Raw genomic sequence first — 21,095 nt, 5'->3', positions numbered from 1 at the left:
GCTACAGCAATGGCGTAGTGTCGTCAGAAAGCAGAGCAGCCGGCGGCCATTGGTCTGGTCACAGCCTTTTTGCCAGAAACTGAAATTCTATAATATTCACTCACTATTGGCCTTACCTCACCTGAAAGCTGAATTCTTTGTGAGTTCACAAACACATGAGAATCCATCTTGAACCACTCCCACCTTCACTGCTTGGAACCAAACCAAAAGTGGTTATTGTTAGAGAATTAATAATGGTGTTGGAGAGGATGGATGAAGAATAGGCAGCAGTCTGGATGTCTTATACAGGAGAAGTTTGTTTACCATCAGTGCAGGACCCGAGGCCTGAACTCGAGTAGGGCTGAAACGAGTAAGCGACGACTAATCGATTATTGAAAGAGTCGACAACTATTTTAGTAATCGATTAATCGGTTTCTGGTTCACACAGACTAAAGTGGAGCAAAAATGACATAAAAAATGTAGTATTTTTGATGAAAACTTACTTCGATTTTATATTTAGGGTCTGTAGTGTTTTGTACATTGTAAATTTCATGAATAGAGCCTTCAAAAAACATTTCCCTTTAGTTTAGTCCATCAGCACATCCTCCAACAGCACCACTTAAGCTAGAATGTGATAAATAATCGTTAGTTGCAGCCCTAAACTCGAGACATTACGCTCGTCCCACCATTCAAGTCTGTCTCTGCTTCCACAGAAAAGGGATCTCAGAGCGTCAGAGTCTGAGCTCCACAGTCAAGGCTCTGACAGAGATAATTCGACTGCACAGCTGACCCAGTGTGATACATAGTGATTTAATGTTTTCCTCTAACAGTTATGGCCAAACAAAAACACGAGGTGCTGCTCCTCAGAACAGAAACAAGCCATTTTTCAAACTGAATATTGAATGGATTTGTGGAGAGCTTGATCCAAAAGTGCGTCTTCTCCTGAACGATTGAAGCTGGAGCGAGACTGATACTGGCCTAATGTTACAGTGTGTGATTGAGATGTTATGGACATGATGTTCACCAAAGCGGATAAGAAAGAACGTCTCCAGTAGACTTTTAATAGGTGTTAAAATGTCATAACATGGTGAGAGAGAACATCCGTGAAGCTGCTCCAGAAAAGCATCAGTGTCACAACAGAACAGGAGCTTCATGTCACATTTACTGCACAACATCTGAAGGAACAATCGCAGGGTTTAGTCTCGTGGAATAAACTTGAAATATAATAAACATTAGGAGCTGAACCGGAAAGGCTTGAGCTCACTCAGGCTCGGGCTGCTGGACTCTTTAGCTCAGAAGACACTGAGGAGATACAGGGTTCAGGGCGAAGAGCAGGGAGAGACATTCAGCAAATGTTCAGAGTTGGGCCTTGAAACCATGAGTATCGATTCTAAATGTTATAGTTTGTAGATTCTCCTCATGTTCTGTGTCAGCTCTTTTTGGCTCACGTTTATAAATCAGTGTATTTGGACGTGGATTAGTAACAAATACTTTCCAATGTAAACAGGAGACGTGCTCTGTTCATTCTGTTAGCGAGAGTTTAGAAAGGAGACGTCACATACAAAATCAACTTTCCTCAAACTTTCAACCATGTGTAGCTTCGTTCCCTCTATTAAAACCTTGTTGTTATTGACTTGAATCCCTGCTCACTGCGTTGGCCTTTTATCAAGTGATAAAAGAGTGATTGTATTGATTTGAGGTTCACGCCAGTTAAAGCTACACTATGCAACTGTTCATGTAATAAAAAGTTGACATCAGTGCGTGTTTGACCTCTCAGTGACCCAGCGGCTGTGTGGGGGATTAGCTTAATCCCGGTGGCTCCTAAGATGCTTCAGGGTCGATTTTATTTCAGGTTTTTTTGGGTTTCGGTTGGTTTTCTGAATGGAATGTATATGTAACCATGGATACGGTTCAATCAGCAGCGAAAACCTGAAAAACAATTGATCCTGTCGCGTCCCACAGGCGCTATGCTAACCCTAACCCAAGCATCGGACGGGTCACTTAAAGGCCAGATAGGTCCAAACTCATTAATATATCTGTTGCATCTCCATTCTTGACAGGGATGAGTTTCTGCTCTCATTTCACAATATGCAGGGTCTTTTTTCAGGGTCATCTTGATATAAAAGGAAAACCAGGCCTGTAGGTTCATGAAACTGATACAAATGCTTTATAATTAGATACACAGTGTTTGCCCACAACTGTCTGAGCTTAGAATAAACTAAAGGAGGACAAAAGTCATTTTATTCCATAACTAGAAACAAATGCAGGTATTGCTCCTTTAAAGGAACAGGCCACTGTTTTTACAGACTGAGATATGTTCTTACCTGAGCTGAGACGAGTTCATTAGGACCTGTCTGGTCTTCACGCGTGTCCTCAGTCACGTAAACACAGCACAGACGGCGTTATTTAGCCTCTATAGCTCCAAACCAGGTGAAGACAGAAGCTACCGAGCTCTTCAAGTTTTCACTATTTAAATATGGTTACATGAAGAGTTACTCGATACTTCGGCGTCCGCGCAGTAAAGTGAAGATTACTGCGCAAATTTCGAACTACTCCTGGTATTATTACGCCTTACAATATAGTTCCCTTTTTATCCGCTTAGAAAATCCATTGTTTGATTTTGTGTATTATACTTTATCGTGTAACTCTTCACGTAACCATATTTAAATAGTGAAAACGTGGAGGAGCTCGGTAGCTTCTATCTTCACCTGGTTTGAAGCTATAGAGGAGAGAGGGAGAGGCTAAATGCTAACGCCGTCTGTGCTGTGTTAATGTGACTGAGGTACACATGAACTCGTCTCAGCTCAGGTAAGAACATATCTCAGTGTGGAAAAACAGTGGCCTATTCCTTTAATGCCCGACTTGTAATACAATATTCAATATGTAAGAGACATTTGGCCCCAAATGGTTTAAAATGACGAATTTGTTTAAGATTTTGTCGGTTTAATTTCTCTGTATTAGAAACCCTTTTAGCGTGTCTTTTTTAAATGGACACCCAGCTCCCTAACATTCGAGACAGTTTGTAATTCTTCGCCTCTTTGCTGCTGACGCTCCGATCTGTGTTTCCTGGATGTTGTTGCGTCATTGATGAAACACGAAACTTGCCTGTTCTTCACGGTGCCATAGATTTGCTTGCCTGAAATTGAAAGCCTGTTTTCTTGGTTTTACTATTGTGTCATTCCCAATACTGCCAGCAGAGGGCAGGATCTCCCAAACCCTGTCCAGCCCTGTCTCACTTCTTACTGTCTTTCCTTCATTTCAGCTGTAAAATAAATCATAAATATAGCTATTACTGCTGCTGCTGCTGCTGCTGCTGCTGCTGCGCTTCGCCCTGTAACCAAAGTGTTTTTTGTTTTTTGTTTTGCCGTGGCAGAATGTAATCGATCTCCTGCAGCATCTGCTTTTCCCGGACACAGAGCAAACCCCGCTGACTTGTGCCTAACCGCTTTGCAGGATGTGAAACCTTCATGGACATCGTGATCGTTCTGGATGGGTCCAACTCCATCTACCCCTGGACTGAGGTGCAAGCTTTTCTCATCAACATTCTGCAGAAGTTCTACATCGGACCCGGGCAGATTCAGGTGAGTGCGAACAACAACAACAACAACCATCAGCGAAACAAAACTAGCTTCAGTTACGCATCTTTTTACTGATACCGGGACTTAAGGCGAGACACTTTAGGTGAAAGTATTGATGTTTCCCGCAGTGGTGGAAGTGGAGATTTGTATCTGTTTTCCTCCCTTTACATCTTAGTTTTCATGTCAGATATAAAAATGATGATGTTTATTTGATGATGTTTTGTCTGCGAGGTGGGGGCGACCCGGAAGTAGAAAGGCCGTCTTTCCCGCGGGTTTTCATTCCTAAATATTGACAGATTTGACATCCACGTGTCCTGCTAAGGGGCCCCGTGATGACGCTTTCACCCAAATATGGTGTTTTTCCTCCTACGAGACGCTGGAGCGGAAAAGTGGAAGAACGGGCCGAGCATGAGCACTCGCTACAAAACTTCAGGGCTGGTTTTCTCTGAATGAGAGAAGCCGCACTCGGGCAGAGCCTGAGCCCTTATAGAAGCTCCCACAGACTCCACACTTTACAGGCTGAGACACAACAACATTCTGAAGGTTTTTTGTCACATTTTTGTCACATTTTTGTCATTTTTTCGTCAAAATTTTGTCATTTTTTTGTCATTTTTTTGTCATTTTTTTGTCAATTTTTTGTCATTTTTTTGTCACATTTTTGTCATTTTTTGTCGTTTTTTTTTGTCATTTTTTTGTCATTTTTTTGTCATTTTTTGCCATTTTTTGCCATTTTTTGTCATTTTTTTTGTCATTTTTTGTCATTTTTTTTGTCATTTTTTTGTCATTTTTTTGTCATTTTTTGTCATTTTTTTTTGTCATTTTTTTGTCATTTTTTTGTCATTTTTTTGTCATTTTTTGTCATTTTTTTGTCATTTTTTTGATTTATTCAGCTTTGAAACCAAAAAAACAGGCGGAATTTGAGTTTTTACAGATTTTTTCACTGATGATTAGTTTATTGAAAAACTAAACAAAATATCCAAAATCCCTCTGAAAAAGTTACTAATATGTCAATAAAATAAAACCATTTAATCTGGATTAATTCATTATTTTGATTTCGCTGCCCAAAATATAGGCAATTTTAATGCTCAAAATGCCTTATTTTTATGTGAAAACTTAAAATGACAGAAAAAATGCAACACATTTTTTTCTCATATTTATTCATGTTCAGCAAAAGCTTCACATTGACATCTCTACATTTATGTTTTTTCCCTTTTCACCTGCAGTGTCTCGCCTTAAGCGATACATGGGCAGATTCTCAAAACCAATATGTGATACCAAGCTTCCAAAACTGTTTCAGCATAAACCATCGTACACTATAAACATGTGAATATCGCTGTAGCACCTGCGTTAAACATGGCTCATGTCATCACCTGCCCTAATACAACACAGGCCACACACTGTCCCATGTATGACATCACACACATGCATCACATGACACCTGAGACTGTGGTTCTCAACCTGGGGGTCGCGAGACAGATTTGGGGGGTGGCCAGATCACGTGGATAAAAACCCTACATTTGTATTATTATTATGTTATTGTAGCATGAAGTGCATGTGCTGTTTTACCAGAGTGCCATCATTTGTTCTACATTTGAATGATATGGGCGAATGTCCCTGTTTGTCCCACAGTGCGACTCGGGCGGGGTCACGATCCCGATCAACTTTTATAATGGGGGTCGCGGCTCCAAAAGGTTGAGAACCACTGACCTAAGAGATGAGCTCCACCTCCTCATCCGAGTCATTCTCTTCTGCAGCGTTTCTGATGTAGATGATGCTCGTAGTTTGACGTCCCTCCATTCTTCACTGATGCTGGATCAGCTCGTTAAGGACTGCAGTGATCAGTGGCTGGATTTGGTTTTATCAGATTTACTTTGGAGAACACACACTCACATGAGGACAGGTCAGACGTCTTTATGTCTCGCTGACCAATCAGATGCCGCGGCTGCAGCCGAGGCAGGAGGATAATGCGATGGTGGAACTGTGAAACTGATCCAGGGTCAGTCTCTCCTTCTGGCAGCCGATGTTACCCCTACATGAATACACAGCAAAAGCAAAGCTCTTCTGAGAGGGGACAGAGCATTTAACCGGACTTTATCTGGCGCTTTGAAATGATCACACATTTAGGACTTCTTTGATTTATTGATCGTACATCGTACAGGGGTCAAAGTCATCATACAAGTACGAGAGTCCCTGAATTCCTGATAAACGGTTTTGGCGACACGATTCCGAGAGCAGATTCATCCATGATGATGTTACCGGGCAGCGCGGTCGATAAGGATCGAGTCACGGCCCGACGAGGCCTTTCTGTGGAGTTTGCACGTTCTCCCCGTGTCTGCGTAGGTTTCCTCCGGGTACTCCAGTTTCCCTTGTCACTAAAAACATGTACAATAGGACAGGATGAACGAGAGTGTGTTTGAGAGTTCTGTTTCCATGCATGGGTCCTATGTACGTTCATTAACATGCACTGACCTGACCAAACAAACTAATCTATCAGTCATTATTAGACCTGTGGCTTTTCTTTTAGTAACTTCAGTAACTTCAGTAACTTTAGTAACTTTAGTAACTATAGTAACTATAGTAACTATAGTAACTTTAGTAACTATAGTAACTATAGTAACTATAGTAACTTTAGTAACTATAGTAACTATAGTAACTTTAGTAACTTTAGTAACTATAGTAACTTTAGTAACTATAGTAACTATAGTAACTATAGTAACTATAGTAACTATAGTAACTTTAGTAACTTTAGTAACTTTAGTAACTTTAGTAACTTTAGTAACTTTAGTAACTTTAGTAACTTTAGTAACTATAGTAACTTTAGTAACTTTAGTAACTTTAGTAACTTTAGTAACTATAGTAACTATAGTAACTATAGTAACTTTAGTAACTATAGTAACTTTAGTAACTTTAGTAACTTTAGTAACTTTAGTAACTTTAGTAACTTTAGTAACTTTAGTAACTTTAGTAACTATAGTAACTATAGTAACTATAGTAACTATAGTAACTTTAGTAACTTTAGTAACTATAGTAACTATAGTAACTATAGTAACTATAGTAACTTTAGTAACTATAGTAACTTTAGTAACTTTAGTAACTTTAGTAACTTTAGTAACTTTAGTAACTATAGTAACTATAGTAACTATAGTAACTATAGTAACTATAGTAACTTTAGTAACTTTAGTAACTATAGTAACTATAGTAACTTTAGTAACTTTAGTAACTATAGTAACTATAGTAACTTTAGTAACTTTAGTAACTTTAGTAACTTTAGTAACTATAGTAACTATAGTAACTTTGGTAACTATAGTAACTTTAGTAACTTTAGTAACTATAGTAACTATAGTAACTATAGTAACTTTAGTAACTTTAGTAACTTTAGTAACTTTAGTAACTTTAGTAACTTTAGTAGCTTTAGTAACTTCAGTAACTATAGTAACTTTAGTAACTTTAGTAACTTTAGTAACTTTAGTAGCTTTAGTAACTTCAGTAACTTCAGTAACTTTAGTAACTTTAGTAACTTTAGTAACTTTAGTAACTTTAGTAACTTTAGTAGCTTTAGTAACTTTAGTAACTTTAGTAACTTTAGTAACTTTAGTAACTTTAGTAACTTTAGTAACTTTAGTAGCTTTAGTAACTTTAGTAGCTTTAGTAACTTCAGTAACTATAGTAACTTTAGTAACTTTAGTAACTTTAGTAACTTTAGTAGCTTTAGTAACTTTAGTAACTTTAGTAACTTTAGTAACTTTAGTAACTTTAGTAACTTTAGTAGCTTTAGTAACTTTAGTAGCTTTAGTAACTTTAGTAACTTTAGTAACTTTAGTAACTTTAGTAACTTTAGTAACTTTAGTAACTTTAGTAGCTTTAGTAACTTTAGTAACTTTAGTAACTTTAGTAGCTTTAGTAACTTTAGTAGCTTTAGTAACTTTAGTAACTTTAGTAACTTTAGTAACTTTAGTAACTTTAGTAACTTTAGTAACTTTAGTAACTTTAGTAGCTTTAGTAACTTTAGTAACTTTAGTAACTTTAGTAACTTTAGTAACTTTAGTAACTTTAGTAACTTTAGTAGCTTTAGTAACTTTAGTAGCTTTAGTAACTTTAGTAACTTTAGTAACTTTAGTAACTTTAGTAACTTTAGTAACTTTAGTAACTTTAGTAGCTTTAGTAACTTTAGTAACTTTAGTAACTTTAGTAACTATCCGCAACTATCCGCTCTGTGTTTGGTCACTGAGGCTTTGGAGGAAATCGAGACTCTGTAGATCTTTGACAAAGCGTTTTCCTTTTCTTCCGTTAAAAAGTGTTAAAAGGTTCTCGTTCCCGGGCAGGTCGGGGTGGTCCAGTACGGAGAGAAGGTGGTCCACGAGTTCCAGCTGAATGACTTCAAATCTGTGGAGGAAGTGGTGAAGCGGGCGCGGAGCATCGACCAGCGCGGCGGCGAGGAGACCAACACCGCCCTGGGCATCAACGTGGCGCGGTCAGACTCCACACACCAAACCCCTCTCTGTTTTCTACTGATCTCCTCAAGCTTTGACGAGGACAGAGCGACTTTCGAAGCTCCTGAAAGAAGACTCGTGTGTGTCTTCTTTAACGCCTGCTGTGGTTCTTACAGTTCAGAAGCCTTCAAACATGGCGGCCGGCGCGGGGCCAAGAAGGTGATGATCGTGATCACGGACGGAGAGTCGCACGACAGCGCCGACCTGCAGCAGGCCATCGAGGACAGCGAGAGGGAGGGCATCACGCGCTACGCCATCGCCGTGAGTCTGACCCCGTCTGCACCTCCACACATCCAGGTGTAGGTTCTCCTGACCGCCCCGTCTGCCCTCAGGTGCTGGGCTACTACAACCGCAGAGGCATTAACCCCGAGGCCTTCCTCAGCGAGATCAAGCACATCGCCAGCGACCCGGACGACAAGCACTTCTTCAACGTGACGGACGAGGCGGCGCTCAAGGACATCGTGGACGCCCTGGGAGAGCGAATCTTCAGCCTGGAAGGTCGGGCGACATCGAGGCCGTGGGAACCCAGGGTGCTGAGGGGGCTGCAGCACCCCCTGTTGGATAGTTTGGGAACAGCAGGCAATATTAACCCCTTAACTCCCACCAGAACCGAGCACATTTTCTCCAGTTTGGCTTTGCCCCAATCCAAAAGCTCCTGGAAAAAAGATGAGAAAGTAGCAACAAAACTGGGACGAAAACAATGATGGAAATGTGACAAAAAAGTGAGAAAAGTTTGACACAAAAGTGATGAAAAATTGATGAAAAAGAGGCAAAAATGTCACAAGAAATTGACAAAAATGTGACAAAAAAATAACAAAAATGTGACAAAAATGTGACAAAAATGTGACAAAAAAATAACAAAAATGTGACAAAAATGTGACAAAAAAATAACAAAAATGTGACAAAAAAATAACAAAAATGTGACAAAAAAATGACAAAAATGTGACAAAAATGTGACAAAAAAATGACAAAAATGTGACAAAAATGTGACAAAAATATGACAAAAATGTGACAAAAATATGACAAAAATGTGACAAAAATGTGACAAAAATGTGACAAAAATGTGACAAAAATGTGACAAAAAAATGACAAAAATGTGACAAAAATGTGACAAAAATGTGACAAAAAAATGACAAAAATGTGACAAAAATGTGACAAAAAAAATGACAAAAATGTGACAAAAATGTGACAAAAATGTGACAAAAATGTGACAAAAAATGACAAATATTTGATAAAAAATTTACGAAAAAATTACAAAAATGTGACAAAAAATGGACGAAAAAATGTGACAAAAAATGACAAAAAAGTTACAAAAATGAGTTGAATACCCAACAACAAAAATATGGAAAAACAATCTAATGACGTGAGGAAAAAGATCCTCTCGGTTCAGGCGGGAGTTAAGAGGTTAATAAATAGGAAATTCGTGCAGAAAAAGCGTTTTGGGAGTAAATTTTGTCCCTCAGCGCCCCCTAGCTAAAATATCTCCCCACGGCTCTGCCTCACATTATTGTTCTTAGGATTTAGTTCAAAAGTTATTTATCGGTTCATCAAAGTTCCTTCGAGCTACAGTTACTGAAATGTGCTTAAATTGTGTCTGTGTATTTTATCATGAGTATTTAAGGTACAGGGCTTCTCAGAGGGGAACTATTGTACATGTTTTAGTGGTAAGGGAAACTGGAGTACCCGGAGGAAACATATGCAGACACAGGGAGAACATGCTAACTCCACAGAAAGGTTAAATCATAAAGTTCACGTCCGCTTTTCGTCACAAAAGCTTCTTCTGTAAGTCTTCTTAAAGGGATGTTTCAGGATGTTTGACATAGGGCCTCATGTCCTCGTTATCCAGAGTGTTGCTGATTTATGGAGATATTTTTTTGTGTCTTATATTTGAAGAGGCTTCGTGGTTGTATAAGCTACGCGGCGGCGGAGTGATCTGCTAGAAAATAGTCCCTCAAAACATGATTCTACGGACACAGACATGTATATGGTTAGTCTGGTGTTATCAGTGATTTGCCTCAGGTGCTCTGTGGAGCGGGTCACACTGTTTTTAATGCAGGCTAGCTGATACCATAGACATGCACTAGCCTTGCACTAGCCTAGCGCCACGAAACTCTTCAAACATAAGAACTGCATGAATTACAAAAGGAAATATCTCCAGAAATCAGCAACACTCTGGACAATTAGGAAATGAGGCCCTAAGTCAAACATCCTGAAACATCCCTTTAAGTCTCTTAAAAAAAATGTGTAATTTAGTTTTAGTCCAAGTTTATTACTTTTACTAAAATTATGAACCAATATTTTCCGCGTCTCAGAGCAATAAGCCTAATGTTATTTGTCTATTATGGGACAATGTCAGCAGGCCCGGGTTGAACTGATGAGTCCGGCCTTACAGAGTCTCAGACAAACCAAGAAGGCCTGTGGTAGATTTACTGCTTTAATCTCACATTGTTCCCTTTCTAACAGTCATTTCAGCTCTCAAATTGCCTTCCAAACAAACAAAGTGAAATCAATGTAAAGGGCCTTTGCTAGTGGCATCTGTGTTTTGTCTTTCCAAATTCTGCAGACGCCCCGAGAGAGAGTCGTTAACCCGAGTGACCCGTGAGGGCATCTGGGTTAACTGCCCTCAGGAGCTTTAATGGGACTGTCTTCACTGACGTCCACTGCTGATGCTCTGATCTCATACATATCGTCTACAAGATACAATATTAAAATGGTTGTTTGGAAAATACAAAACTTTACAATATCGAGTTTATCAAGAAAAGGGAAAAAATAACGGAAAAAGTTTTTTAAAAAAAGTCATTATTTTATTTCTGTCCTTTTTTCGGCCGTTCAGGATATTTATCTTCCTGAGCGACAAAGTGATGTAGATGAAGACGTTTATAGCCCGTGTCTTCATCTACATCTGTTTTGTTCCTGAGGTGGTTCTCCTCGTGCAAACTGTGTCCATTACACATTTGTTCTGATCCTTTCGGCACTAAATTTGCCTCCACTCCAAATAATTCTTAGGTGTTTTTATTTGGCAGCCGTTGTTTCAGCTTCACTTGAACGGCTTCACTTCCTTTTGGTGCTTTTGAGGAATGTGTTCATGAGGTTTGTTTGGCTGTAAATCCAATCCACTTTATTTATACAGCACATTTTATAAACAAGTGTTTCCAAAGCGCTGCACATAAAATCGGCAATATAGGAATAAAAAACAAATAAATATAATAAAATCAAGTGAAACCAAACTATACATTCAGCTAAAACGATAAAATAGTTTAAAACATAAATAACATGCAATAATAAAAGAAAATTAAAACAATAAAAGAAAGTCAAAGACACAGAGACACAACTCACGCGGTGTTAAAAGCCCGAGAATAAAAGTGGGTTTTAAGACGAGATTTAAAACTCTCCAGGGTGGGGGCCGTTCGGACGTGGGGGGGCAGAGCGTTCCACAGCTTAGAACGCTCTGCCCCCTCTGGTTCTATGGTTCGTCTTGGGAACCACGAGCTGGAGCCCTCAGACCTCAGAGCGCTGGGGAGTAAATGTGGATCTGTGAGGTACTGAGGGGCCGGTCCATTCAAAGCTTTAAAAACAAACAATAAAACCTTAAAATCAATTCTAAAATTAACAGGAAGCCAGTGCAAAGAAGCAAGAATTGGTGAAATGTGTTCGTATTTTTTGGTTCCTGTTAAAAGCCGCGGAGTTCTGGACTAACTGCAGGCGGTGAAGAGCGTTTTGGCTGATCCCTGTGTAGAGGCATCTCAGTCGTCCAGGCGAGTGGAGATAAAAGCACGACTTATTCAAAGTGTTTCAAACTTAAAAAAGGTTTCACTTTGGCTAAAAGACGAAGGTGATAAAAACTCGATTTAACAACGGCGCCGATCTGTTTATTTATGTAAATACTGTTTAAGTGGCCCTAGCCCGCAGTTAGCTTTGCCGATCAGCCTGTTAGCTTCTTTTGCGTGATTCCATTAGTGTGTTTTGGTAACTCCGACCCGGTGCAGAAAAGTTACCATTGTGGTTTTCTGGACAGACACCGGGGAAGGTGAAAGACCCAGTTTGTGGGTGATGTAACGAACATCCACTAAAACTAAGCTAGTGCTGGATCAAAATGACACTAGTGACGAAAAAGATTAAAGATCCGCGCACCTGTTAGCTCCCGGCGTTTTAATGTAGCTCGCAACGTTTCAGGCACCGAGCCCTTCAGACAGTGATGACAGGAGATGAAAGACCCCCCAATACTTGTATTACCCCCAGAGGGACAAAGGGAAGGATTTATTAAAGGGGGATATTATGCTAAATGTACTTTTTCCAGCTCTCCATCCTGTTATTCTGTCACTCCCTCATTAAAAACATGGCTGAAGTGTCGCCTTGGCACATTCACGTATTTCTGAGTCATCTGTAAAAACTCTGATGGCGGCCATTTTAGGGACAGGTTTGCCTGAGTCCTCCTAGGAACGCCCCCACCTCCTGGAGACGCCTCCGAGCTTTGGTCACCAGCCGAGTAACCAACCACTGCTCCTCAGCAGAACCCCCTCCCCACTGATGCCACAGACAGCGTGTGGAGGGGGCGTGTCTAAAGGCTCAGAGGTTCTTAAAGAGACAGAGGCCTATTTCAAGACATTCACTACAGCCATTTTGAGAGAGACATTTTATACAAGGCAGTTATTCTAATTTACTGCATTTACAGACCAGCAGAAGGTTTGTCATCATTGTAGTGAGATATAGACTGGTGCTATGGGACTCACAAAAGCAGATTACCCCCTCTTTAAAGCAGAACACGCCCTCTTTAAAGCAGAACACCCCCTCTTTAAAGCAGAACACGCCCTCTTTAAAGCAGAACACGCCCTCTTTAAAGCAGAACACCCCCTCTTTAAAGCAGAACACCCCCTCTTTAAAGCAGAACACCCCCTCTTTAAAGCAGAACACCCCCTCTTTAAAGCAGAACACCCCCTCTTTAAAGCAGAACACCCCCTCTTTAAAGCAGAACACCCCCTCTTTAAAGCAGAACACCCCCTCTTTAAGGTTAACATGTTGCTTAGTAAAGTCCTTGGAGGTATTTATACATAATCTGTCGCTCGTGTTTCTAAGGAAATGGGAAATGGTTAAAAACAAAAGGTTTAATATGCTCCACTACATCCCACAACCCAAACTTAAATACTGTTGTTCGTGGCTGGAAAAGCCTTTGTTCGTTGCCATCATCTTGTGTCAGTAATATTTGTTTCCAGGGGAAGTTGAGCTAAATGACCCTCTGAAGTGAGACTGAGTTTCTCCTGCTCCCTGGTCTCTGTGTGACTGAGACGCCTCTCTGTTGACACAGGCACCAGTAAGAACGGCACGGCGTTTGGACTCCAGATGTCCCAGGCCGGCTTCTCCGCACACAACGTGGAGGTGAGTGCGTCTGACTCCGCCTCCTCCTCTCTGTCAAAGGAACACTTCACATCTTGTCTCCATTTCTGACGCGTCCCGATTCCCCCCCGTCCCGTCCCTCCCCCGTCCCAGGATATCCATCACGGGCCGCCCCCCCGAGGCCCCAGTGTGTGGCCTCCTGTAGCTCACGGTGATTTAGCAGAGGGGACGTTTTCCACACGTGCTGTTATAGGAAACCACACTGTTTACGACGGGGAAGAATCTGAGGAAGAATCACATTTCTTTTAATTCTATTTACTGTATATTGTAGATTGTCACAGAAGGCGCTCATTTATGAATAAAGTCACTATTGGAATTATGCTTTAAAGGGGCTAGATGCAAGTTGGTCATTTCATACTCACTACTGCCACCTCGGGTCTTATGTGTAACTGCAGCTTCTATATTAAGCTCGTGCATGACGGCATTTCAGACCCGAAGTCACACCTTTCTGACAGAGCAGGATTTCAGAGGCAGTCGTGGTGAACAGGTCTGGGCTCATTCTACACATTAGGACATGGAGGAAAATACTTAGCTTTAACATGTTTAAACTCCGTATAGTCCCTTTAAGGCGAGACGCTGCAGGTGGATATTTGAAACTGCCATTTTATGTTTTCATATAAAAAGGCATTTTGTGATAAAAATGCCCAAAATTTCCGATATTTTTGAAATCTTAATAACGGACAGACCCAGATTTCAATGTATGGTTTTATTTTGTAACAACGTTTTTTTCAGAGTTTTTCAGAGTGGATTCTGGATCTTGTTTGTTTTATGAATAAACCAAATAAACCATAAGTGAAAAAATCGGTAAAAATGTTTTTTGGGCTCAAAGCTGAAGAAATCAGGCTGGGAATTAAATAAGTAAAGCTGCCTTAAGTGACGTCTTTTTAAAATGTCATCAGTCAATCAGTCGTGAACTCTGCTCCACCCCTCCCCCCCCTCACCTGGCTCTCCCCCCCTCACCCCCCCCCCCCTCACCTGGCCCTCCCCCCCCCTCACCCCTCACCCCCTCACCAACATAATTCCATTAAGAACTAAGTTTACAGTGCAGTACATTTTTCCCCGCAGCCCTTGAACACCTCAGCCTCTGCTCTGGTGCTGCTTTGCTTTGTGTGGGGAAAAGAGGAAAAAGAGGCTCCTGTAGATATTGGATTAATGAACAAATACGCCGCGCAGTAATAACTGCAGAAGTGTTTTGGTGTGATGACATTACTGCACGGACGTCAAAGTGCTCCTAAGGTCTTATTACAGGGGTTACAACAGGGGGAGGCAAGTGTTCTGGGCGGAGGGGCCGATTTTCTTTATTGTAAACAGACCGAGGGCCGAAGCCTCTGATTATTCGCCCAAAGCAAAGCACAACACTGGAAAAATGACCATCTTAAATTCGATAAATGACTTAAAATTGCTTGAATGAAAGTTCTTCTATGTTGAATTTGAATCCGTTTGAACTAATCTAAGATACAAACGCTACAGCGCCGATGGAACAAGAATAAAACCCACTTGAAATCAGACAAATAATTGTTTTTCACTTGAAATGACACAAAATTATCTGATTTAAGAGAATAACAACTACTAGAGGTTTTATCTCGTCTAAAACCAGACCAAATCTACTCAAACCTTAGATTTAATCTGTTCATTCAAGTAGATTTATGTCATTTCTTCCTTAAAACGATTATTCTTTTTCCAGTGCACTTCCTTCAAATGCCAGTGTTGTACATAATGTATGACCTAACTGGGTGTATTCACAGTATTTCTACCTTATTTTCTCCCATTTAACTCTAATACTGTTAAAAGTACTCCCTGATGTGTGTAATAATGTTTCTCAAAATCCTCTCGAGGGCCAGAGGTGCTGTGCTGGAGGGCCGGATTTGGCCCCCGTGCCTGACGTTGCCCACCCCTGCCTGTTTATCCGCTCAGAAAATCCACATGTTTAATTCTGTGTGACGAGACTTGCTTGGTCGCTTCTAACTTCACTTCCACATAGAGGAGAGGAGGGTAAATGTCGCCAGGCTCAGGTCAGAGCATATATCTCAGTGTCCTGTCCCTTTAAGCTGATTGGGCGAGGGCCCTTTAAGGTGAGGTAAGGCCTGTCCCTTTAAGCTGATTGGGCGAGGGCCCTTAAAGGTGAGGTAAGGCCTGTCCCTTTAAGCTGATTGGGCGAGGGCCCTTTAAGGTGAGGTAAGGCCTGTCCCTTTAAGCTGATTGGGCGAGGGCCCTTAAAGGTGAGGTAAGGCCTGTCCCTTTAAGCTGATTGGGCGAGGGCCCTTTAAGGTGAGGTAAGGCCTGTCCCTTTAAGCTGATTGGGCGAGGGCCCTTTAAGGTGAGGTAAGGCCTGTCCCTTTAAGCTGATTGGGCGCGGGCCCTTTAAGGTGAGGCGAGGTAAGGCCTGTCCCTTTAAGCTGATTGGTCGAGGGCCCTTTAAGGTGAGGCGAGGTAAGGCCTGTCCCTTTAAGCTGATTGGTCGAGGGCCCTTTAAGGTGAGGTAAGGCCTGTCCCTTTAAGCTGATTGGTCGAGGGCCCTTTAAGGTGAGGTAAGGCCTGTCCCTTTAAGCTGATTGGTCGAGGGCCCTTTAAGGTGAGGCGAGGTAAGGCCTGTCCCTTTAAGCTGATTGGTCGAGGGCCCTTTAAGGTGAGGTAAGGCCTGTCCCTTTAAGCTGATTGGGCGAGGGCCCTTTAAGGTGAGGTAAGGCCTGTCCCTTTAAGCTGATTGGGCGAGGGCCCTTTAAGGTGAGGTAAGGCCTGTCCCTTTAAGCTGATTGGTCGAGGGCCCTTTAAGGTGAGGTGAGGTAAGGCCTGTCCCTTTAAGCTGATTGGGCGAGGGCCCTTTAAGGTGAGGTGAGGTAAGGCCTGTCCCTTTAAGCTGATTGGTCGAGGGCCCTTTAAGGTGAGGTAAGGCCTGTCCCTTTAAGCTGATTGGGCGCGGGCCCTTTAAGGTGAGGTGAGGTAAGGCCTGTCCCTTTAAGCTGATTGGTCGAGGGCCCTTAAAGGTGAGGTGAGGTAAGGCCTGTCCTCGGCTCTACCTGAGGCTCATCCCTCCAGGCTCAAACCTGATGATCCATGTCAGTTTCCAGCCGCCCCCTCGCCGTGCGCTCCGTGTGGAACCATAAATAAACAGTCCCATTTATCATAAAGGATAAACGTAGCGGCGGTAAACGCTGTGGAAACGCTGTATTCCTCCAGTGCGTCGAGGAGGAGGAGGGGAGAGAGGAAAGAATGTGGGATCTCTGAGAAGAAAAACAGCCTCCAGAGCCCAGATGGTTTTGGATGTCAGATGTGGTCACGCTGAGGCCTGCTTATGTCATATAGGAACCAGACGTCGCATGAGTCTGCGTTTACGGAGGAGCTTCACACTGCGCTGCTGGCCCGGGCCAAACCAGAACTCGCCCGGGCCAAAAACAAAAAAAAAGTTTAATACATGATCCCGGTTTGTAAGTTCATAACTCAGTGGTGCGGCGATGGCGAGCGGGAGGAGCCTCAGCGCGGAGGTGGAGACGCTGAACGGTCATGGCGAGTTTGAGAACGCGACGGGGGGGAAATTTAAATCCACGTCCGTTTTCTTGAAATGAGTCGTTTATGAGGTCATGTTGAGGGTGTTTTCGGGGTTTGGTTCGTTACCGCGGCGACCGGCTTTGACCAGAGACCGCGGAGGCCGTTCAGCCGCTGTCAGGGAGTCATGTGGTGCTCAGTCTTCTGCTAAAGTCGACCGATGACACTGAGGAACCAGAGGAACCAGGGAGAAGTCAGCTGAGATACAGTAGGGGAGGTGCACCTATACTGGACCCCCTAAGGACATACTCGTACATCCCCTTTCTAATGAAGTGCATCAAAAGCATTTGTGCCTCAGAGTTACAATGAGTCCTCTATGCAAACAAGATCTGAATTCAAAAAGTATTTTTTTGAAAGTGGTCCAATTTGGGGACACGGTGACCTTTGTTGGACCAGGTCGATCCCAGTGTTGGACCACATGTAAAACTGTGGATAATTTTGGCCTAAGCAAATACAAATTGGATTAAATACTTGGTACTAACTCACAGCACACAGTAATCTATGTATTTATACATTCATGTTATTATAGCCCTGAAATGTGTGCAGATGTTTTAATCATGTTAATGTGTGGAGAGAGTCCATTGCATTACAGTGGACCGAACTGTCCAGTATGAGGACACATGGGGGGGTCCAGTATGAGGACACATGGGGGGGTCCAGTATGAGGACACATGGGGGGGTCCAGTATGAGGACACATGGGGGGGTCCAGTATGAGGACACATGGGGGGGTCCAGTATGAGGACACATGGGGGGGTCCAGTATGAGGACACATGGGGGGGTCCAGTATGAGGACACATGGGGGGGTCCAGTATGAGGACACATGGGGGGGTCCAGTATGAGGACACATGGGGGGGTCCAGTATGAGGACACATGGGGGGGTCCAGTATGAGGACACATGGGGGGGTCCCACTTGAGTTCTTGGATGTTTATCAAGGTCAAGTCAAGGTCACGGCTGCCCAAAGTGCTTCACAACACAAACAGATGATAAAAACTATGAATACAAATACAAACAAGGCATAATAAACTTTACGTCAAAATCAATTAAACAAAAATACAATGGAGAAAGTTTAACATATTGAAAGGCCTGTGTAAAGAGGTGGGTCTTAAGGGAGGACTTAAAACTGCTTAGAGTCGGGGCCAAACGGATGCTGAGGGGCAGAGCGTTCCACAGTCGGGGCAGCAGCAGAAAAAGCTCCGTCTCCTCTGGTTTTCATGTGCGTTTTGGGCACATCCAGAAGGAGCAGGTCAGCTGAGCGAAGTGCTCTGGACGGGGCATGGACAGAGAGCAGCTCAGACAGATACAGAGGTGCCATTTAAACATTTGAAAACAATTAAAAGAATCTTAAAATGTATTCTGTGACAGACAGGAAGCCAGTGCAGACGGGCGAGCACAGGTGTGATGTGCTCACGTCGCCTGGTGCCGGTCAGGAAGCGGGCCGCTGCGTTTTGGACCATTTGTAGCCTCGTAATGGACGCTTTGTCCAAACCACAGTATAGAGCATTACAGTAATCTAGACGAGTGGTAATGAGCGCATGTACTGCTTTTTCAAGTTCGTTTAGAGGAATGTAGGATTTAACTTTACTTAAGAGGCGCATCTGAAAAAAGCTAGTTTGGATAACTGAACTAATTTGCTTGTGTAGTTTATGTTTGCAACCGTGTACATATGACTCATCATTCCTCGTTGTATTCGTTACTTATATGTCAAACATCCCGCACAGGCCGTCCGAGCCAGATCTCCTAAAGTTTGCGGTCACTCCTCACTCCCAAAGATGATCTAAAATGACAAAGAAATGTGTGGAAAGAGTTTTTTTGTCACCATTTGCTCATGTTGATAATTCCCGCCGTCATCACCTCAGTAACATCACGTCGCTCGTCATTTTGATCGCACATTGATGTACTAACTGTTTACGGAAGGGAGAACGAGTGGTGGTCCTATTTCGGGACCGGTCCAATATAGGTCCATCTCTCCTACTGCAGAGCTGAGTTAGAGGGTGAGCAAAGCTGGGTGACTCTCGAGCAGGTCTGGATCTGGAGCTGATAACCTGCTCTGGACCAGGTGCTTTGATTTTCAGCTTAACTGAGCTCTTCCGTGACTCCTGTTTCACACCAACCTCTCTCAGAGAAACCCACAGTTTATCCAGAAGCTCCATGTGTGGGTTTGTCGACCCGGGTCAGAGGAGCAGATCCAGGACATGATCAGCTTCATATTAAAGCCCTCGATTTCTGGGCTTTGGCGGCTCCTTCTCCAAACAGACCTTTGCTCATTCCTGTTTGTTTGTCTCCAAAATGCACGAGACAAAGGTCAGTTTTAGGATAATCAGGCACAGAAGCTCATGAAACGCACGTCTGTCCAACTCTTAAAGGAACAGGTTCTTCCACACTGAGATCTGTTCTTACCTGAGCTTAGACGAGTTGATCCGTACCTGTCTGGTCTTTGTGCCTGTGGAAGAGCGTGGTCGCTTCCATCTTCACTCCGTTTGGAGCTAAAGGAATATGTTGGGAGAGGCCAAATGCCAACAACATCTTTGGTCGTTTTGCGTGACTGAGCGCACACACAAAGACCAGACAGGTACACATCAACTCGTCTACGCTCAGGTAAGAACATGTCTCAGTCTGGAGAAACGGTGGCCTGTTCCTTTAACCTCTTACCCCCCGCCTGAACCAAATGCATTCTGTCCTCTGTGGCCATTATACAGGCCTGTGTAGCACCTCATTTGAAAGCTAAGACCCGCAAAACTGATCTTTTTCCTCGTGTGTTGTTGTGTTGTGTCACCTTTTTTTATGTTTTTTATTTTTTTGTCACTTTTTTGTGGAATTTTTGTCATTTTTTGTTGAATTTTTGTCATTTTTTTGTTGATTTTTTGTCACTTTTTTGTTGAATTTTTGTCATTTTTTTGCTGAATTTTTGTCACTTTTTTGTTGAATTTTTGTCATTTTTTGTTGAATTTTTGTCATTTTTTTGTTGATTTTTTGTCTTTTTTTGTTGAATTTTTGTCATTTTTTTGTTGAATTTTTGTCATTTTTTTGCTGAATTTTTGTCATTTTTTTGTCTTTTTTTGTTGAATTTTTGTCATTTTTTGTTGAATTTTTGTCTTTTTGTTGTTGAATTTTTGTCATTTTTTTGCTGAATTTTTGTCACTTTTTTGTTGAATTTTTGTCACTTTTTTGTTGAATTTTTGTCATTTTTTTGTTGATTTTTTGTCTTTTTTTGTTGAATTTTTGTCATTTTTATGCTGAATTTTTGTCATTTTTTTGCTGAATTTTTGTCATTTTTTTGTGGAATTTTTGTCATTTTTTTGTTAATTTTTTGTCTTTTTTTGTTGAATTTTTGTCATTTTTTTGTTGATTTTTTGTCTTTTTTTGTTGAATTTTTGTCATTTTTTGTTGAATTTTTGTCATTTTTTGTTGAATTTTTGTCTTTTTTTTGTTGAATTTTTGTCATTTTTTTGCTGAATTTTTGTCACTTTTTTGTTGAATTTTTGTCTTTTTTTGTTGAATTTTTGTCACTTTTTTGTTGAATTTTTGTCACTTTTTTGTTGAGTTTTTGTCTCTTTTTTGTTGCGTTTACATCCTTGTTTTCTTCTCATTTTTGTGGCTGTTTCGCTGCTTTTTTCCTCAAGAAGCTTTTTGATTCGGGTAAAGCCAAACTGGATGAAATGGGATCCGTTCAGGTGGGAGTTAAGAGGTTAAGCCTGGGCTTCGATCATCATCCATTGGGTTTGTATTGCAGACTGAGGAGAGCAAAGAGAGAAGTCAAATGAATTCCAACTTGGGCCATTCCTCCTTTGCTCCGCCCGATCCCGTCAGGAAGGGAACGTTTGGGAAACACCAGTGGGTGAACGTAGTGAGTGGGTGGTGGTGGTGATGGTGCAGACTGGCTGCTGCTGCTTCAGTCTACCCCAGGGCAGCTGTGGCTCCAATAGTATCTTACCACCACCAAGTCTGGAGTGAATGAATAAAAGTGCCATATAAAACCAATGCATTGTTGTTACACCTTCTGTTAAATGGCTTCTACATAATGATCTTAAACAAAGCTCTAAATCCCACGACCTGAAGAGCTGCAGGTTTACCCGTGTTCTTCACCGTCTCCTGCCCTGAACCCCCCCTGAAGAA

The 21,095-nt window shown here is 41.9% G+C and overlaps 1 protein-coding gene across 1 annotated transcript in view; it reads left to right on the top strand.

Annotated features, from left to right (window-relative positions):
* Positions 1-21,095, top strand: part of itga11a (integrin, alpha 11a) — a 163,710-nt gene that overhangs the window by 56,101 nt on the left and 86,514 nt on the right. The window contains exons 6-10 of the mRNA XM_079554675.1: positions 3,433-3,560; positions 7,880-8,028; positions 8,164-8,308; positions 8,380-8,545; positions 13,350-13,420. Of these exons, the coding sequence (XP_079410801.1) occupies positions 3,433-3,560; positions 7,880-8,028; positions 8,164-8,308; positions 8,380-8,545; positions 13,350-13,420 (659 nt within the window). The remainder of the gene's footprint in view (positions 1-3,432; positions 3,561-7,879; positions 8,029-8,163; positions 8,309-8,379; positions 8,546-13,349; positions 13,421-21,095) is intronic.

This window comes from Gobius niger (genome assembly GCF_951799975.1).
Source record: "Gobius niger genome assembly, chromosome: 4".
NCBI lineage: Eukaryota > Metazoa > Chordata > Actinopteri > Gobiiformes > Gobiidae > Gobius > Gobius niger.
This window is presented reverse-complemented; position numbering and strand designations above follow the sequence as displayed.